The sequence below is a fragment of the Zosterops lateralis genome, assembly GCF_965231275.1.
Source record: "Zosterops lateralis genome assembly, chromosome: 1".
Classification (NCBI taxonomy): Eukaryota; Metazoa; Chordata; class Aves; order Passeriformes; family Zosteropidae; genus Zosterops; species Zosterops lateralis.
The window spans coordinates 111,804,757-111,824,525 of NC_139762.1; the positions used below are offsets into that span (position 1 = coordinate 111,804,757).

Here is a 19,769-nt window from a genome sequence, read left to right on the forward strand (position 1 = left end):
GCCCACTGTTCCCACTTTACCCTGACCATTCAAATAATAGATCACATTGTTCAGAGGTAGATTTAAATATGTACAACAAATCTATGTAGATGTGATATATTTGCATGTTTCATTAGTTTCCTGTTTGTACAGATGACAAATCTTAATAAAAAAACAGAGTAAAATAGTATATGTCCAAATTCTAAAAATGTTTATAAGTCTGTTGGTGAACAGACACACAAGTTTATGGCTGTTTACCCCAGGGAAAAATCTGTTACCTGCCTAGGAGAAAATATTGTTTTCACTGTGTTTATTTCCTAAAGCAATTTTGTAAAGTAATAAAAAGCATGAAAAACTTCCCATGGTGTGTCAACATGCTGGTGCTTCTTACATAATTCAGTCAATTTAACACTGTTAAATAAGTTTCAGCAGTTCTTCTCTGGTATCTTATTGCCAAGGAACTAGACTTCTCCTTTTACAACTACTTTCTACTTTAGCTGAACTAAGTAATGTGGCAGAAATGGTAACTGTTTGTCCTAAAAAGCAAGATCCTCTCCACCCAATCTCCCAATATAATAAAGGGATATTAAAAATGTCTTTAAGGCTTGAAGGAAGTGAACTCGTTCTCCTAACACAGGCAGTTACTTCTATCCCATTAACTGTATAAAGACTGCAGATATCTCCAGAGGGTAATTCCATCTCCTTGAATTAAATACTTACCTTTCCCACTTCTAACAGGAAATGGCAAGAGGGTGCTTTAGCATAATAGCCTACAGGTTGGTAGAGTCACCCTGACATGAGAGACAGGAGCTCTCCATGCTACTCACCCTGCAGCCTGATGCCATCTGCCTCACTGCTGGCCAGAGGATGTCTGGGGACAGCACAGAGCTGAGGCTGTGCTGTTCCTTCCAGAGGCTCTTCTCTGTGCTATCCAAAGAGCCGTATGTAAAATTCTTGCCAATGCTGTTGACACTGGGATTCGTCCAGCAGGAGTATTTCTTAAATGCAGCAGATAAATACTTATCTCCTGCAGCCTGGGTACCCCGTCTTCCATATCCTGGGTGAGTACTCTGGTATTACCTACCATGGCCAAATTAGACACTTCACTCCCTAGATTACAGGGTAGATTTTATTTTTGCAGATTTTTTTAACCTAGCTTAGTTGTCTGATTTTATAAACAGTGCAGTCCCACAAACAGTTGTTTTAGCACAACTGAAAGGCTGGGTACATAGTGTGGATATACAAGCAGGATGAGGAAAGTCCACATAAATTTCTGCAGCCAAGTTTTCCATGAAAGAGAAAGATCAGCAGAAATAGGCCTCACGTAGATGTCTTTAACTTAGCAGCTGGAGATTTTCTGTATTTGTGAATGTTGTACTCAGATAAGCCTTCTTTACCCCTTTCCTTTCTTCTCTCTTCCTTTGCCATTCCCAGAAGTTTTAAAAAACTAATGATAATATCTCTCAAGTTTTGAGGAGAAATCAAAATCCATGCTTCTTGAGATTCTCTCACCTCATAGGAAGTGTTCCACACCGTTTTGGAGTGTGGAGACTTCTTAACTTGTGGCATAATTTGTGTGGAAAAAAAAATGGCTTCAGGGAAGTCAGATTGATGCAAACTGTTCTGGTCTGCATGAGCAATGGACTCATTCATTGCTCAATAAAGGTGTAAATAAAAGTATTTGTTACCTTTCTTTTCCTCTTTGCTTTCCCATCCATTGTGACTGCTGTTTTCCTAGGTGCAGATGTACCTGGGGAAAATTATAGCCTTTTAATAGCGTTATTATTGCATAGGGAAGATACAAGGTGTACTGGATATTTCTAAATATATATTTGTTTAATATTTCTGCACTGGAATACCAGCCTACAGCAACTGTGTAGATTTAGAACTCCTAGCATCCATTGCTCTGCATTACTATTTTGTTCAGAAAGGAAAAACTGTATCTTTTCCCATATATGAATTATGAAAAAGATAAACTGAGGATTCCCTTTCATGGAGGAGGAGGGAGGTAGTCAAAACATTGTGGAAGCAAAGTGATTGAATAACCTAAACTCTCTCTGGAAGATAAAAAAAGAATGTAAAGTTTAATCCTCAAAACCTTTAATAAGATACATTTTATTGGTAAATGTCCACGGAATTGTGACTATAATTTTAATAAGTTCCATTCACAAAGAAAAGTTCTACCAAAGAGACAAAAAGGCCTGGCATTCAGATACCTGTTCTACAGTTTCAGATCCCATTTCATGTATTAATGTTATTAGTCACTTCCATGGAGTGTTCTGAGTTGTTGAAATGAGTTATTCCTGAGATACTCCAAATATCTGCGAAGAAAGTCATGAAGTTTTTTTTTTACAAGAGGAGTAATGGAAATGCAACTGAAAATATGAAACAGATCATGCAACTGAAAACATGAACAGAATACATAATCAAATATGAAGAGCCTTTGCTTTATATTTATTAAGTGCAAGTGACCAATGACTACATTAATGTTTGGGCTTTCACCTGTACATTTTTTTATGTGATGAAGATGTTACAGGGAGTGAATATATTATTTTTACCAATTATTTTGTTCTATGCCAGGCAAAAAAACCCACAGGTAGCTTCTCTTTATATTTAAATAGTATGTGCATTATATTTGAATGTTTTTCTCATTTTGTAACTGTAGCAATATTAATTTTAAAGGATTTTCCTCTTTTACATCATAAATAGAGTGTTTCACAAGAAGAAATTTGTCCTTAGGCTGACATAACCCCTATAGAGTTGTGGAGCTAACATTCTTTTCCAGTTACTCTTTAAATAATTGATAAATCACAGTGTGTATGCATGTTTGATTTCAGAATTATTTCCTTTTGCACCAGATTAACATAAATTGATCTTTATATTGCTATATAAACATAAACTATATTTTAAAATATCATAGCAAGCCAAATCCTAAGAGGATGTTGACAAGCTGTTTTAAAGAGATTATTTTTAAAGTTATGTGCTTAACGAGATAGTCAGTATACCTCTCCAGACTATTTAGCAATGTATTTCTGCACCTTAATTAAGCTAACTACTCTTGCTGCAGCAGTATGGCTATTAGCTCATCCATTTACCAAACAGTAACCATAAACAGCATTTTCATCTCAAAAATATAATCATTAGCATTCAGGAAAACAGAGATGCCATTTGAATTAAAAAGAAGAAAAAAAAAAAAAAAAAAAAAGTCCCTGTTGTTCAAATAGCAACTAAAACTCTAGAACATCCAGGCTTGCAGACAGCTCTACCAGTAAATTAATTTTCCATTTACATAGCTGGATAGATTGTATGCCAAACCTAGCTTAAAGCAATTATAGCTATCTGACCTCTATTTAGTCTTCTGATCCAAAACCCACTTCCCTTTCCCTTTGTAAGTTCATGGACGAAACCGAAATAAATCACATCTTATTTAAAAAAACCCAAAAACTTAGACTCATTGGAACTTCCTACTTATTCCTGGTTATAATACCTCTTTGTCTTTATACTGGGGTGACTTAGGTGGCAGTTTGTATCTTGACCAGGTCATCAGCAAATAATAAAGAAACCAACTTGCCTCATTTCTGGTCTGTGGAGCTTCACTGGCCATTTTGGGTTTATGTTGTCAAACTACAACTCTGAGGCATTTTTTCCCTTCAGATTTGAATAAATAACCCTTTAGCTCCAGAAATATTACCCTTTCAGCTTAGAAAAAGTTGTTTGGTTCTTTTTGCATGTTGACATCTTCCCAAGCACTAGAAGATTAGAAAAGTTCATATTAGTAACGGAATTATTTTCAACAGTGCCAATCTTTTTTATCAGTCTTTCATCAGCTTCTTACTATCTCTTTGTATTCTTTGTCTCTGTCTCTGTGTTTACTCCTGTTAATTCATTAATATTTCCTGTTGAGCACGAGGGAGTCTACTAATAATGTGCTACCAGTGCTAAATAACTTTTTACATTTTCACATATTGCATGCACTTTTGTAATCAAAACTCACTAGATAGCCATATTTTCTCTAAGATGCATCTACTAGTCCAGTGGAAAGAAAAGGAAGTGTCATGGCTAAGTGAATAATTCTTTAGTATTCCAAACCAGAGGAAATGAGTAGCACAGTAATATTTGTAACTAAGAGTGGGCTTGGGAAGTATCCCTTGTTTATGCAGAACCAGAAATATGATAGGACGAGATCTGCTCAGCTGGAAAGCAGTAAGAGTGCAAATAGTTTTGACATATACCATTGATAACGGAGAGGAGAAGAAAGGGATTGGTTGACTCAGTTTTGGAAAGAAAATTATTGGCACACAGTGACAAGAAAAGAAAGGTATTGAATGCTCTTTTTTTAATTAGAATTTACTCAAAGGGTCAGTAGTAAACAGATGATTGTCACCACTGATAAGTGTGACATAATCTTGAATAAAGTCAGATCATCTTAGAAACCAGAGAGAGTACTAGATGTATAATAGTGAGATGCATTTTAGATATATGCATTCCAAATACATCTCCATTACATTACTTACAACCTACAAGAGCTTGAGCTTCTGTTCTAAATCCATTTGCTAAGTACAGGAAATTTCTAGATGCAATAAATAGCAGTAAAGTAGAAGTTACAAATTTTGTGTGGCACAGAACAACCAGTGCATATGGTTTCAAAGTAAAAACTCTCTTCATATAGCTTTATTTCATTACTGGTTTTCTTTTCAGTTGTGACCAGCTCGAAAATAAATCTTTTGCAAATTGTAATATGTGTGTTAACATCCACCTAATCACTGCTAAGAGCAGTTTGCACTCATAGTGAAAGAGTAATTTTGCATTTGATAGAATTGCTGTCTTCATACATCTTTGGGATTCTCTTCTTGGACTTAGAGCTTGTGCTCTCACAGCAGTCTATGCTTTATGAATAGGCATGATACTATTCAGATATTTAGTGTCTTTTTTCAGTTCTAATTTTTTAAAATAACACACCATTTTTATATATATTACTATTTTAAGTGTTTTTATAATAATATCAAGTTTAGGCAGTTAATTCTCTCTTTGTGGCAATATATAATAATGTAACCACATACAATTTTACTTACTACACATCTGTTTTTGTTACATCTTGACGTATGCATTTCACTTGTAAATTATAGCTTTTATGTTCTACTTATGCCATTGTCTTCATCATTATACCTTTGTTGAATAATTTGTTTCCTGATTTTCCTTTTAACTATACCTGCTGAAGTAATTTTCTCAGCAAGTGTGTGCGTGCCTTTTTCTTTCAGGAAAGATAATGTCCATAAAAGACAACTAGAACTTCACTGAAGTAGTGAGAGAAGATGTTGTGGAAAAAAAAAAAGGAATGTTTTTTAAAAAGAATATTTTTTTAATTGATTCCAGTAATTTAAATGTCCTAAGGATGATCCTTCGATATTGCTTTTAGTGTTGAAATTTAGAGAAATGTACACATCTTGGTATCTTGAAAATGTGGGATACTATAAATTTGTATTTATTATCTTATGAAGTTATAGAATCTTAGAACGTCAGGTTGGAAGCGGATCTTGAGGATCATCTGATCCAGTGTTTCTTGGCAAAGGCACAGTCTAGACAAGATGCCCAGAACCCCATTTAGAAGAATCTTAAAAGTGTCCAAAGCTGGGGAATCCACCGTTTCTGTGGGGAGGTTATTCCAGTGACTGATTGTTCTCATTGTCAAAAATTTTCCTCTCACGTGTAATCGGAACCTCCATAGGTGTATCTTGTACTCATTACCCCTGTGTTGTCTCTGTGACTCCTTATAAAAAGAGAATCTCTATCTTCTTTGTAGTCACCTTGTAAATACTGGAACATGGCAACAAGGTCTCCCCTAACCCCCCCTATTTTCAAGGCTGAACAATCTCAGTTCTTTTAGCCTCTCCTTACATGGCAGGCTTCCCAGTCCTTTGATTGTCTTTGTGGCCCTTCTATGGACCCTCTCTAAATCATGTTTGAACTACAAGAAATACTGATAGAGCAAAAATCTATACTTTTGACTAAACAATCTCCTTTACTGCTGAAATGCAATTAGGGAGTTGCTGTTCTGAAATCTGTCCAAAATGCACACTAAAGAAAAAGTCATCTATAAATTTGCTTGTAACATCCTCGGTGCTTGTCATAGCCATTGTTAATGCCAATAAATTGGAAGTTTATGAGAGAAAATCCCGTTGATTTTAACTATTATACCTCTTCCTATTTAAGGATTATAAGATCATATCCAAAGCAAGAAAAATATGCCATCAATTATTAGTGTCAGTTTAACAATATTGTTGAAATTAAATGGTTCTTTAACAAACTTCTCAAAGAAGAAGAAGGAGGGGGAAAAAAGTCTGGGCTTGAAAATTAATACATTTGTGCAAAAACTCTTATCCTACTCTTTTTTCTCCCTTGACATCTTCTGCACACCTTTCATCCATGGTCCCACTGACACACAGCTCTTTACATTTGTAATCAACCATAATGATCAGTACTTGAGCATTCCTTTTCAGAAATGCCAGAAGATACTTGAGAAAACCCATATTTACAGAGATTTTTGCATAACATTTTATAATGAATTCTTTCTTATGAGGTGAAATTGGGGATCAATAGAGACAACTGTATTTCTTGAAAGGGAATGAAATTCAAGACTTTTTAAGCTAATGGCTCAGCAGCTTGTTAAGAGAAAGGAGGTTAAGGAGAGTCCAGTCTTTCCTATTTATGGCAATCTGGAAGGTCTACTGCAAAAGAGTTTCTCATTAAAAGTCATCTCAGGGTATAACTGAATACAGTGCTGGAGTGAGTCCATGATTAATCTGAATACAAAGTAGAGTGAGACCTGTTCTGGATCAGGAGGAGGAGCAGGGTGTATTTTATAAAACATGAGGACATGACTTTTAAATATACAAGCACTACAAAGTAATTTTGTAGTGTTTCAAGTGAAATTTAAAATGATCAGTTATACAGATGAATGGTGAGCTTCCAGCAGAAACAGGTACTGTAAAACTCAGGGGTTTATACCGATCTTACAGTGACATATGAAATTTCTTTTTCTTTTGTAATATAAAATTTAGCAATTGTGTTAATACCAAGTTTATTATCATGTGAACCTAATTCTCAACAGCTATTTCATATTATGTCAAGCAAATTGTTTAAGTAATGAAATAACAAGTGATTTTTTTAGCTTACAAGTAGTTTATCTGGTGCTGTCAGCCAAATTGTCTCATAAATATTGCTTTTATTCCTGAGAGCTTTAAAAGAATAGAATTGTGTAATTCTTTTAGACAGAAGGAGTGAAATGTGACATAATACAACAAAGACAAGGTGTTTCTATAATTTTATTTTTAATCCACTCAAACTAAAGTAGATGAATGGGTTGATTATGGAGTGGTGGAAGATATAATACCTATAAAGACTACAGAAAACCTCTTTAGCTTTGTTGTCTCAGGTAAAGGTATTTGTCTGTGCTACTGGCAACTGGCCAATTTAATGAATTTTGACAGCAAGAATTCATTTAGACTGATATGCTGTGGTGTAAGTATTAAATGTATTTTAAAAATGACTCGCTACATTACTATTAGATTCGGTCAAGACAGTTAATTGTCTCATGTTATATATAATTGTATATAATGTGATGGTATAAATTTTCTCATCTCTTCTGTTATTTTACTACCCCTTTTGTTGCATTAAATGCTGGACTGTGGACTGGAAATATCTGTACAAAATTGAGAAATCCTGAAACAATGGAAATTTGGCAAACTGTGAACTCTTCATGAGCAAGGTCAGCAGACTGCCTATAGTTTGAGGGCAGAGGAACAAGATAGGTTTAGTTTCAGTCTTCAACAAACTGCTTTATTCTGTTTCAGTCCAGTCATAATGAAAAGACCAGGTTGGAAAGAGGGATAAAAGGAAAGGAGCCATTTAACTCAGTAAAGAAGCAGCTCAAAAGCTGTAGATAGGACTTTTAGGGGAAAGGAATACAAGGAGAGTAATGAGCTTGCAAACATATCATATGCACCAGAAACCTCTGGTGAAAACATAAGTTGGTGTCGTGATGCATTTTTCTTCCAATAGTTACTAACCGTTCAAGTGGAAACTTTAGGTGGAAACCAAAACTATAGATGTCTAAATCCAAATCTTAAACTGAGTTTGTAGCAGTTATGGTTTGCAGTTCCCTTCCCAAAGAAGGCTAAGGAATGAAGAAGATGCCTCAGCTATTAACATATGTGCTGGTGAAATCTCATAAGAAGTAGGTAGAGAAATTGCAAAGGAAAGCTGACAGAGAGAGTGAAATCTGGAATGGGGGTGTGGAGAAAGCGACTGGTAACAAGCCAGGAAGATCTACAATAGCACCTACTGTGAATGAGGAAAACCGAGCTAACAAGACATCTCAACTCACAGATTTTCCTTGATAGGGAAATGATCCCTTCTCATGCAGTGATGGATTAAAATGCTGCCCACAGGAGCTGAAGTTTCAAGCCTAATGACAGAGTGGATTAAAAATAAAATGGAAGCCTGGCAGGCTGGAAAAGCAATGAGATCAATGATCATTCTTCCCATGAGGAAAAGATGTATTGGTTGGTCACGAGTGACTCACTCCTGTGTGTGATGAAAACTTTGGTCTGATGTCTGGACCTGATATTGTGGGAAGTCTTCTGTCTACCAGGAGCCTAAATCTGGGGGGAGATATTGCCAAAGTCTTATAGTCAAATGATAATTAGCTGGGACTGCTCATTCATGCAGGCATGACTGATTTCAGTGCCACTCTAAGCAGATAAAAAGTGACTGCAAGACTCTTGGAGGAAGGCAGAGGGGATCAGAGCTGTTGTAATGTGCTAGTCCATTCTCCTGGTCATTCAGGGAAAATGTGTGTCATTCAGCCTACCAAAGTAGGCTCTGACTTCTTTGACAATAGCATGAACTTGCAAGAAAATATAGGGTGAAATGAAACTGGCTTTGCCTAAAGAAACTAACAGTGTTTCAACTTAAGAAAAACTACACAAAAGGACAAGCAGTTTCTTCTTTGTTTCTGTGATGGATTACATGAGAAGCAATGGGATTGAACTGCAACTAGAAGGAGTCTGGTTCAATATAAGGAGAACTTCCAATGCTCAGTAGAGGTGTATTTGCTAATAGATTAACTTTTGAGGCATTAAGAGACTCATCATGGCAGGACTCTACAAATGGGTTCGACAAACAGCTTTAATCGATTGAGTTGCTTTTCAGCCATATGTTGCTCTTCTTTTGCATTATCATAGAATGAACAAATTCATATCAGTGCTCAAAACTTGCATTCAGAAATACTGGGATAAGGATACTGTGGACACTATTATTTTCCCCTCTTCCTTTGTCGTTCTGTGAAAAATTCTGAAAGTAAATACTATATAATGGGTAGGTATTATATTGTCTAAATATTAAGTTGTAATGTAATGGTAAGTGAAAAGTTAAATTGAAGTTGGACTTATCTATATTATTTAATTGCCTTGAAAAATCAAGAGGTAAAGAAATCTGGTATTTTTAACCAGGAGAAACATATAGATCAATTTTTAATAGTTTAATTTAACAGTTTAAGTCTGGTTTCTGGTGGGAAAAGGACATGGCTTCTTTACTCTTATTACTATAAGTACCACCAGCTTTTTTTACTCTTAGTGTGATTGATACTGCAGTAATCATACTCCAGTGAGCAACTACTATTATGATATAAGCCACAATTAACCAGTTGCATTTCATTATCTGAAGCAGTGATTCTGGTGTCTCCTTCTGGGTCAGGTTTTCTTAGTATCTTTTCAATTATTGTTCACTGTCCTTTTAATACATCTTCAGTACAGAGACATATGTTTCTTACTTTCAGATAGGACCATAATAGCTTCTTCAGGCACTGGATTTAATTTGTTTTCAGCGTCTCTAATAGTATGCATGTTGCTGTTGGTACTTTATTTATGGAGATTCACTGTTATAAAACTGTGTTTGTAACACATGTATTTTCTTTAAAGAGGCACAATAGCAATATTGTCATAAAGGTAACACAGAGTTTTAGGAATGGTTGTTAAATATTGCAGGATTAAGTGATTCCATTCATCTGTCAAGCAAAAAAAGCACAACATGTTTTAAAAAAGAAAATTTTAATTTGAATAAAATTAATTGCAGTCCTATTATTGGAATATCACAGATGTTTGAAGAGTAGGTTTTGTGCTTTTGTCCTTAGGGCTCCCACTATACTTCCATATAATAGGCACAAATCTGTTATTTCTTTCTGATATCCATCCATTACTTCTGTGCTTGTAGTGTTCAATGTATCACTGAATCCCTTTGAGTGAGAAAGGAAAGGTTTGATAATATGCAGGCTTGTGATATTTCAGATGGTCATTTGTGCTTCGATATTGCTTTTATATGTCCTAAATAAATAATCTCTCAATATACAAATATTTTCTTTCGAAAGTTCAACACCTTTCTTAGGAATGATTTGTATTCATCTACTTCTGTTTTTGGAGATGCACTCCTGACTTTTATTAGCCTTATTTTGTTGTCCTCAAAAGTATTTATCAAATACCTGCATGTATTGGAACTCATCAAAATATGGAAGCTCTCTGCTTATTTTGTACAGCTGCCTAATAAAAAGGAAGTCAGTAGAATATAAAATGAAGCTTGTGGAGTTCTGTGACCTCAAGACTATCTCAGGCCTCTCTTCCTCTAATTCTGTATAGGATTAAAATTAAACATTATAGTTTTCCATATGGATTAAGATGATCCATGAGAACTGTTACACTGCACCAGAATAAAGATACATCTAGTCCCTTGTCTGGTGATAACAAATAAATAGTTATATTTCCTTTTGTCTTTTGAGCTGTTTTCTACTTTAAGACTTCTTCAGACAGCTGATTAGGGACTTCCTGAATAATGTCTACTGTGTCCTCATTGTCTACAAACTTTACAAATATTTGATCTCTTTTTGTAAATTTTTGGCTTCCAGCAGAGATTTTGTAACATTGATTATATAAGCTGGAACATATCATCTTATTTCTCACTTTTGTTCTCATCTAGGAACCATAGTGAGGATGACTCAGCCTGCAGGTATCTATAGGAACAGCCTCGAAAGCAGAGGTCATCCTTTTGCTTATGCATTATTCAGTGTTGAATCAAGCCTCTCCTCTGTGTAACTGTTAGTATATTCTGGAGTTTTTTCCTTTTTTCCTTCAAGGAAGTTGATGCTGAGATCCTTCAGGCTGAGTGTGTTTGCAATCCAGCATGTCTAGTCTTGGGAAAAATCCAGCTAGGACATGAAAATGCTGGAAATTATGGGAGTAATTCCAATCTTTTATCCTTTGAACCATTCAGCTGATAAAATGTGATCAACACACAACAGAGAATGGTGCCATCACTAGTAGGTCAAGAAGCAGATGTGAATGCAATAATTCCTATGCTCCCGTATTTTCCAGAACATACTGACTGATCATTTTGCATAGCTTAGCTTATATGGATTTTTAGTGTGAACTCTAAAATCTACTGCAGCTTGTAAAACCAGCACCAAGAATTGCTATATTCATTTTATAGGCATTATACATATATTTGAATGCATTCACCAATATATGATGTATTTTGTGGGGGCTGTTGCATGTTTCTTTCAAACCTTCTCTGATTCTTTCACACATATACTCCTGGACAACAAAATTTCACAATCTTACCATAACTTACCTATTCCATTGAGTAAACAAAAGCCTAGCAAGAACAGAAAGTAAGACTAGCCAACTTGTAATTTCAAGTATTATGTACTCATTCATTAACATAAGATTGTCACAGCATAGACTCACGTTTTCTTCTGGCATCCTGTTTGGAATTACTTAATATCCCAATTGCATGAACTGTGCTGTTCCTTGTCTTCATCTCTATGCATGAGATGAAGAACTATGTAATGAATTACATTCTTCTCAAGCTATTCTATTTTAATTACCTGTTAATGAATGCGAGTCTGCAGTTGTGTAATGCAAACGACTGGGAAGGTTACAGAGTCTGGATTGTTTGGGGAAACCCAAATAAATGGCTAGCATAAATTAAAATAATAAAAGGATCTTTTTTTAATTGGAAAATTACTGCGACCTGCAAAGTTATATGGTGTCTACAGAATGCAAGAAAATGAGAGATAAAATCATATTTAAAAGTGTGGGAGTATCTTATTTATGGCCTGAGTCAGCAAAATGCTGAGCAGGTACCAGTGCCCACTTGTTTCATATGTAGCCCTTCAGTCTTGGCTGTTCCCCTAGGTACTCAAAGGGAATGGTCTCTGTCAGGATCTCTGTTCTAACAACTAACACCTACTCTGTTATTCTTTCTTATAGAAGACCAGATGTTTTATCTGAATCTTAATTTTTTATAAAGCATCTTTCCCATTATCCTTTTAGAAGTCTGAGTCTAATTTACACTATAGTTTATCATGAAATAGGATTGAAGCAAGTGTGGTACACACAGGATTTTCAAACATCTTATTGCTTCTATTTAAATTTTTAAGGATTGGAGAAAGGAGATTGGAATCTCCTTATCCTATTACTCTTATGAGTCCTTGGTGCTCATTAAAAGATATATTTCTCATCATCTCATGGGGATCCTGTGATTAAATTGGAGTATCAAATTTCATTAATATAAATAGGTAAGAAAGGACAACTCCCCTCCCTAATAATAGTAGTTTTTCAATTACACTTTAAAATCCTCATATGGAAACTGAAAATACTTATTGCTGTGCTATTTGCCCCAAGAAGGTCTGAAAGTATCTCTCAGAGGAGGGAACAATTTGGTTCAGCTTTAACTCAATGTGAAAATTTAAAACTCAGCTTTTATGAGCTTAATCAGCTGCATTTCAGCAGAGGGCAACAATAATAGCCTACAATTCATGCAAAAAGATAATAGCAGGAATAGTATTCTTCTGCATTACTGCTTCTCTGTCACAAAGACTTAAATAATAAAATTTAAAAGGCCTCAAACGTTTGTAGTCATTGTGCACACCTGAAGCCAAGGCCTGCTCATTTGTGTACCTGCTGAGAAATGCTGTGTTCCATGTTCTTGTTTGTTTCCTCTGCAGAACAAGCACAGCCACCACTATGAAAATATCCATGGATTGCAACATCTAGTGCACAAAAATGACTGAATTTGGCCATGAAACATTTTTCATTATGTTTCACTTCATATCATCTCCCTGCCCAGCATTCTTCATGTCTCTGATTTCCACACATACTGTGAGATTACTTTTTGGAATATGTCTAGTAAAATGTATTTGTACCATTTACAATCAGTTATGCATTGAGCCAATCATCTTTGATAGCTTTCACTAAAATATATTTTTCCCATCCCTGAAAGTTTTCAAAGCCAGAGCTCTGGATGGATGGAGTTCTGAACAACCTGGTCTAGTGAAAGGTGTCCCTAACCATGGTAGGGGGTTGGAACTAGATGATCTTTGATGTTCCTTCCAATGTAAACGATTTGAAGTTTCTATGATTCCATTATTGGTCTTGTGTTATCACCACTTACCTATTTCTTTGTCAGATGCAAGAGACTGCAGATACCTTCTTTTTGACTCCTTCTTCCTCCTTCCAGCTTGAATTGATCATCAGTTTACAAAGTAGTTTCTCTATGGTGTTCTTAGATTTTTTTCCTAATTTGCATTTATGGAAATTGAATCAGAATAGAATATTGTCCCTCAGCACCTGTTTTTTTGTGTTTGAAGTAGAAGCAGGTAGTTCTTTCTAGCTTCAAATAAGCCTACATTGTCTTTGCCTTCAGACAAAGGTTTGTTTTCTAGCTTCTGCTTCTGTCTCCTTTTATGCCATTCCTGATTTTTAATTGCTTTGTATAAACACATCTTTTTAAAGATTATTCTCAAAATGCCTCTTTTTTCTTAGTGCAGTATCTGCTGGTGTGTCTCATACATTACATTAATTTATATTTTCAGTGTATTGTACTGGTGTCCTCTGATGAAAACAAATCTTATTTGCATCAGTTACATAATGCTGTGTGCTATGATTGTGATTAATAACACATCGTATTACAATTAATTCAGTAAAGTTATGGAAGACTGAAGCAACATTTCTCTTTTAGATAACCAGTAAAGTACCAGAGGATTTTTTTTTTATTATTTTCATTTCTGGAAAATGTTTATTTTTATGTTTTAATTACTAAATATTTTATATGTGGAAATTAAATTTTACTCGATGTACATTCTAGCATGCTGGGAAGAAAATATGCCTACTGCCTAATTGTAGAACTTTTTTATTCTGTAGTGTCCAATAATTGTGCATGTGCATGATAAACATTTAAGTGTTCCTAAAACTAATCATACTTAACAATTTTTAGTTTTAGGTAGACTTGAACAACTATAATGCAGTTTTCAAGTTTCTGTAAAAGAATTAAAAATAATGTGTTTCAAGAAATCATCATATTACCTGAAAGATAAACATAGTTTTAATTATTCAAAATAACAGCAGTTAAAACAACCATGTAATGTAGGTGTTTAGATTGTACTTAAGAAAATGAGCTGGACATTTCTGAATGAGAAAATGATGTTTCAAGTATGTGTTTACATTTCAGAAGAACATTCACAGTACACAATGCATCTTGTACACAATGTACTTTTTCTAAATTATTTAATATGTAACTGTAACTTGCCACTAAGTAGATATATTCAGTATTTTGTTTAGAAAGTAAAATTTATTTTTCTTAACATTCAGAACTTAAAATTTTCAGGCTATTAGCTGTAGTCTTTGCTTGCATGAAAATACGTGGTTTCGACAAGGAGTTTAATAGTTTTTACTAACACAAACAGGGATTTATCATGCTGGAGTAATTAATGTTTGATTTAGGAATAAATCCCAGAAGTCTTCAAAATACTTTTATGTCAAAAAATGTGGGTTTTATTTGCATTTATTTTAAAAAATCACATAAGATAGTTGGTATCTTGTATGGATTGATTTGATACTATTTCTTTGTCCATTGAATGTCCTTGCTCCTCTAATGCTTCTCCTTAACTCACATTGAACAAAGGAGGAAGCTGAGGCTGATACACACACAAGAAGGAAGGGTAGAAATGTTCTTCTGACACTTTTGATGCGGGATACATTTGAAAACCAGCTGAAATTGCTTGCCAGCATGTTCTTGACAGTGGGAATTATCCTTTGATAGCAAAACTGTGGGATGTCAGTGACAGGCTTGCTCAGTATTTGCATGAGGAATTCAAAGAGCTTGCCACTGCAGCCTGGTTCTGAAGTCTGCAAAACACATTGCCACTCACATCTCTGCATGTAATTGTTTAGGGAAAATATTTTAAACATTGAAGGAAATTCAATGATGATTCTTCCTTTCTTCTAAAAAGATGTTGCAGGTTGGTTGGAAGCAGTTTAATGTTATATTGGGTTTCAGGGCTTTCCAGATTATTCAGATACATTGTACATAGATACTTAATTGAAAATGTCTTTAATTTAAATATGTTTTTATTCTAGGTATTAGTTATCTGTCCATAAATGCACCTTTTACATTTACTTGGTTGTCAAAAGCTTTCAGAGCTTATGCTTATAAAAACATTTTTTTTCTAGTAATGGTAGGAATGGGTATGGTCTACGCATAGTTCTTTTTGTATTGGACACTTCTGTGTCAGAAAGCTAGTAGTGTTTGTTCAGATGGAGTCCATGAACTACAGGGCTAAACAGAAGCTCATCATGAATTAGGTGTTTCAATCTTCATCATTCCTTAAGGAAAGAAACTTGCTTAGACTTTGATGACTTTGGTGGTGGGCAGTAAGTTGCTCTGAAATAGTTTTATTTAGAGGTTAATATTTTGGTTTATTTTATATCTTCTAATAAGAAAAAAAAAATCTAAAGAATTTAGAAATAATTTTGCATGTATGGACTTCTCCTGGATTCTAAACAGCAAAACGAATCACAAAGTGACCACAGATATATCCCAATGTTCAAATGAGCTTGCCAAAGGTTTCAGTTTGTTTACTGCAGATTTTCTTTTTTGCAAGCATAATTTGAAAGGGAGAGTCTAATATATGTGTCTAAAATCCAGTTGGGTTTTTTTGTTTTGTTTTGTTTTTCCTTCTTGTGACTGTGTATTAATCTATTTTTTTATTCGTTTTTATAGATTAAAAAAATCAACAGGAATTTTCCCGTAAACCAGCAGGTAAGAAAAAGAACATCTGGGGTTTTTTTAAATTTATAATTCTAATTCTTACTTTAACCATCTTTAATTGTGTGGTAGCTATTCATTATTCTACCTGAAGAATTCTCAGGAGATTTTCTTTTGAGAGTATCTTAGTGTTTTTACTTTTTCAACTCATAGGGAATTAGAGTGTTTCATCAAAATACCTAATCTTTTCAAATTAACCTATTTGATACAGGTATATATATTTTTCTTCAGATTGTGTCTTACCAATTTTACTGTGAAAGGGGGATGTTTTCATTATCCTTTACAGAAGTAGCCAGAATAAATCAATGATCCAAAATTTTAAAAAATGTATTGTCTTTTGGTGGTTTTTAGTTTTTGGGGTTTTTTTCCCTATTGACAAAGGAAGACATAAAAAATCAGTATTTGCACAACTATGTAAACAAAGTATGAATAAAAATTACCAGGGTAAAACTTAGTACATTGTAGTTAATTAAATATGTATATGATTTTATGATAACTATTAATTATATAATGACAGTTTCCTTTGAAGAAACGTTTCAAGGGGAAACAGAGCAACCTGATTCATAAGAAGGAAAAACTGCTCCCTGGTAGAAGGAGAGAAATATGTATGGGACTGAGCTGTAAACTTGCCTTCAAGAGGACAGATTTGAGGAAGAAAAGTTCTTTCACCTCCCTTACACCAACTCTTCAGTTAGCTAGCATATTCCTCAGTTCCATTTCTCTAGTCCAACTTAATTTATATGGAATTGTCCTCAGTGTAACTCACAAAGGAAGGAGATACTTCTGTTTTGTTTTCTGTTTACTTCCTGAGAAGATCCACAAATGTAAAAAATTAATGAAAATAATTTAATACTACCAATATTAATAATAATAACAATAATAACAACATATGGGTGGGTATAAATGAAGCTACAATAAATGAAGTTAACATTTACATTTGGGAATTTTCATAATAGTTTATAACATCAGATGCAGAGAGTGCAAAGATGTGCTCCTATCTCAAATGAAGGAAGAAAATACTGCCTAGTGAACAAAAAGCAGTTAACTGGCTCCATTTTCACTATTATGATTCACCCTAAACTTGTCTCTTTGCTTTTATTGCTGTAAAAAATAAAGAAAAAATATATAAACAGTTACAATGCTCACCACTCTAACATATAATTCAGAGATCTCTGCTGTTTTGGAACCCTTGGCACACGAGGTCAACAAGGCATTTTATTCTTCATTAGAACTCCTGTGGAAAACAAAAATATCTTCCCTGGCTTGAATAGCTTTTTGGCCATGCCGTCTGTTAGGACAGCCTGCAATTATAATGCATTCATCTCTCATCAGCACCAATCATTATGCCCCAAAAGAATTACTGTGGAGCGCTTCAAGAAACTGTCAAAAGGTCAAACTGAAAAGAGAGGCTGATTTGATGGGCAGTGAGACTGGTAAGGTCTTGTTGCCTATTAAATACTGAAAAAGAAAAAGGTTTACTTATCTGTGGATGTCTGAAATTTTAGGGAACATTGAATTCAAAACCAGTTTTCCTTTCAGGCTTTCCTTATGTAGAGAGGGTTGCAAGTTTTTGTCATAAAAGACATTAGGAAAAATCACCTAATTGAAGTGAAATAGTTAAATAATATTTTTTCGTAGGGTCAAAAAAGGCTATACAGATGTGAGGTTAATTTCTGTCTTCATGTGCAGCAAATACTAACTTGGAATGCAGGGAAGAAACAGGACTTTTTATTTGTTATATCAACACATAATTTATCTAAAAATTAAAATACCACCTCAAATACTCTTGTCATCTGGACTTTTTAAAAATAAAATAAATTTTTATCTAAGAAGTTGAACAGCTAGTTTTAACTTCTTTCTGCAAGCACATCATGAACTTAAAAGCTGCCTTAATCCTATTATGCTTTTTTTTTTTAAAAGGTGTGCATGTTTAATTTCAGTTAACAAATACCCATGGGTTTTTTTTAATGAGCACTAGCAGGGTAATTGAAGGTTATTATCACTTATAATTTTTATACACATATATGTGGATTTTAATTAGTTAAGTAAAGAGGGAAGGCAGTTTTCAAACTAGAGTCAAGGAACCAGCCCTTAGGATTCGTTCATAAAAATATTCTTGAAATGGAGAAGACAGTAGGAGCACAGACAGACCCATTAGCATTACAAGGAAGAAACAAATGTACCTGGATAGGTAAGATGCTGTTACTCCAATAGTGTTACCCAAACATCTCAATGTTGCAGCAAGTCAAAAAGATGAAAGAAAAAGTAATTAGAAATTTTTTAGAAAAAGTAATTAGAAAAGACTTGTTGACTGCACAAGTCAACATGTGGCAGCTTTCCTTTAATGCAGTAATTGTGAAAATAGGTTTGTCTGGAAAATCGTTAGAAAGATAAGGTACATTAATTAAATTTTAAGGTCAAAGATTATGGGTATTGATAAGAAGGTGATAATTATTTCGACAGCATGAAGCAATAAGTTCTCAGAATGGTGGTAGTACATTTAATAGTGTTGGAAAGATGATGCAAAAATCTGGAAGAGGACCCTACAGACAAAAAAAAATATTTTTGAAGAAGATTGTGGGACAAGAGGGAAATAAAGTTCCCCCTCTCTGAGTTGACAGTGATGAAAAGAACATTTGAAATGGTAAAAATTAGAAAATTAGTTGTGTTTTCTATATTGGAACTGTATGCATTACATGTAAATAGTAAGATTTAAGAATATAGTAAGTTGAGAAAGCAAGTAGTTGAGAGAAAAATCATTTTGGACTCAAAATGTACTGCATATTTCAAATATGCACTAAAAAAAATGATGCTGTAGACAAAATTTCTATAAATTCAGAGAAAAAAAGTTATTTAGACCATGTAGCAGAGAGGCACAAAGAATGGAATGTTTCAAGGCTTCAGCCAGAGGCTTCTCTGGTTGATCAGCCAAGATAGCAGTGGAAACATGGTCATGTTTCCTTTTCATGGAACTCCTGACCTCTGTTGAGCTGTCACACTGATTACAGCAAATGTCAGCTCCTGGGAGAGCCATCATTAGGCAGGTGAGTTTTGAAAGGCAGCATTGACTCCCTGCTAGTACTTTCCAAATGACAGCTCAGTAAACTGTGGTGGTGTAATGAGGACAAGTGCTGCCCATTCCTTTTCAATTCCCAATCTTTTCATTATCCACCATGAATTTTCAAATGTGCTGATCTCGGCTGAAAATCAGCTTGATAGCATCTAGAGAAATGAGCATTAGACAGTCCTTTTTAAACCTTCGGATCCTTTTCAGAGTGATAAACCAAATGTAGCCTCCAGCTACTATAGATTTCACTACACATTATAACTCTCATTTGCTATTTGGGATTCACTGGGATTTAGCTTTTACTGGCTGCCATGCCAGGAGGATGAAATGGCAGCATCTGGCTTAGGTACACAGTGGAATTAAAGGTTTAGATCTAAATCTTAGTTCGCCTGCATTTCACCTCTTCCTATCCCTATGTGAACAAGTAAAATGTTTATAAATTGCAGCTGGGAAAGTCATAACTCTCTGACTCCCATTTTAGCTTATCTCACTCAACAAGGCAGTGGTACAAAGCAGATAATGCAAATTCGAGGAGTTGATTTTCCATTTCATTGATTATGGCTATGTTCAC

General features: G+C 34.6%; 1 protein-coding gene across 2 annotated transcripts in view; it reads left to right on the forward strand.

Moving 5' to 3' along the window:
* The window catches only part of SNTG1 (syntrophin gamma 1), a 307,633-nt gene that overhangs the window by 226,850 nt on the left and 61,014 nt on the right, over positions 1–19,769 (forward strand). For both annotated transcript variants that reach the window (XM_083877299.1, XM_083877300.1), the window contains one exon: positions 16,087–16,125. In XM_083877299.1, coding sequence (XP_083733425.1) covers positions 16,087–16,125 — 39 coding nt within the window. The remainder of the gene's footprint in view (positions 1–16,086; positions 16,126–19,769) is intronic.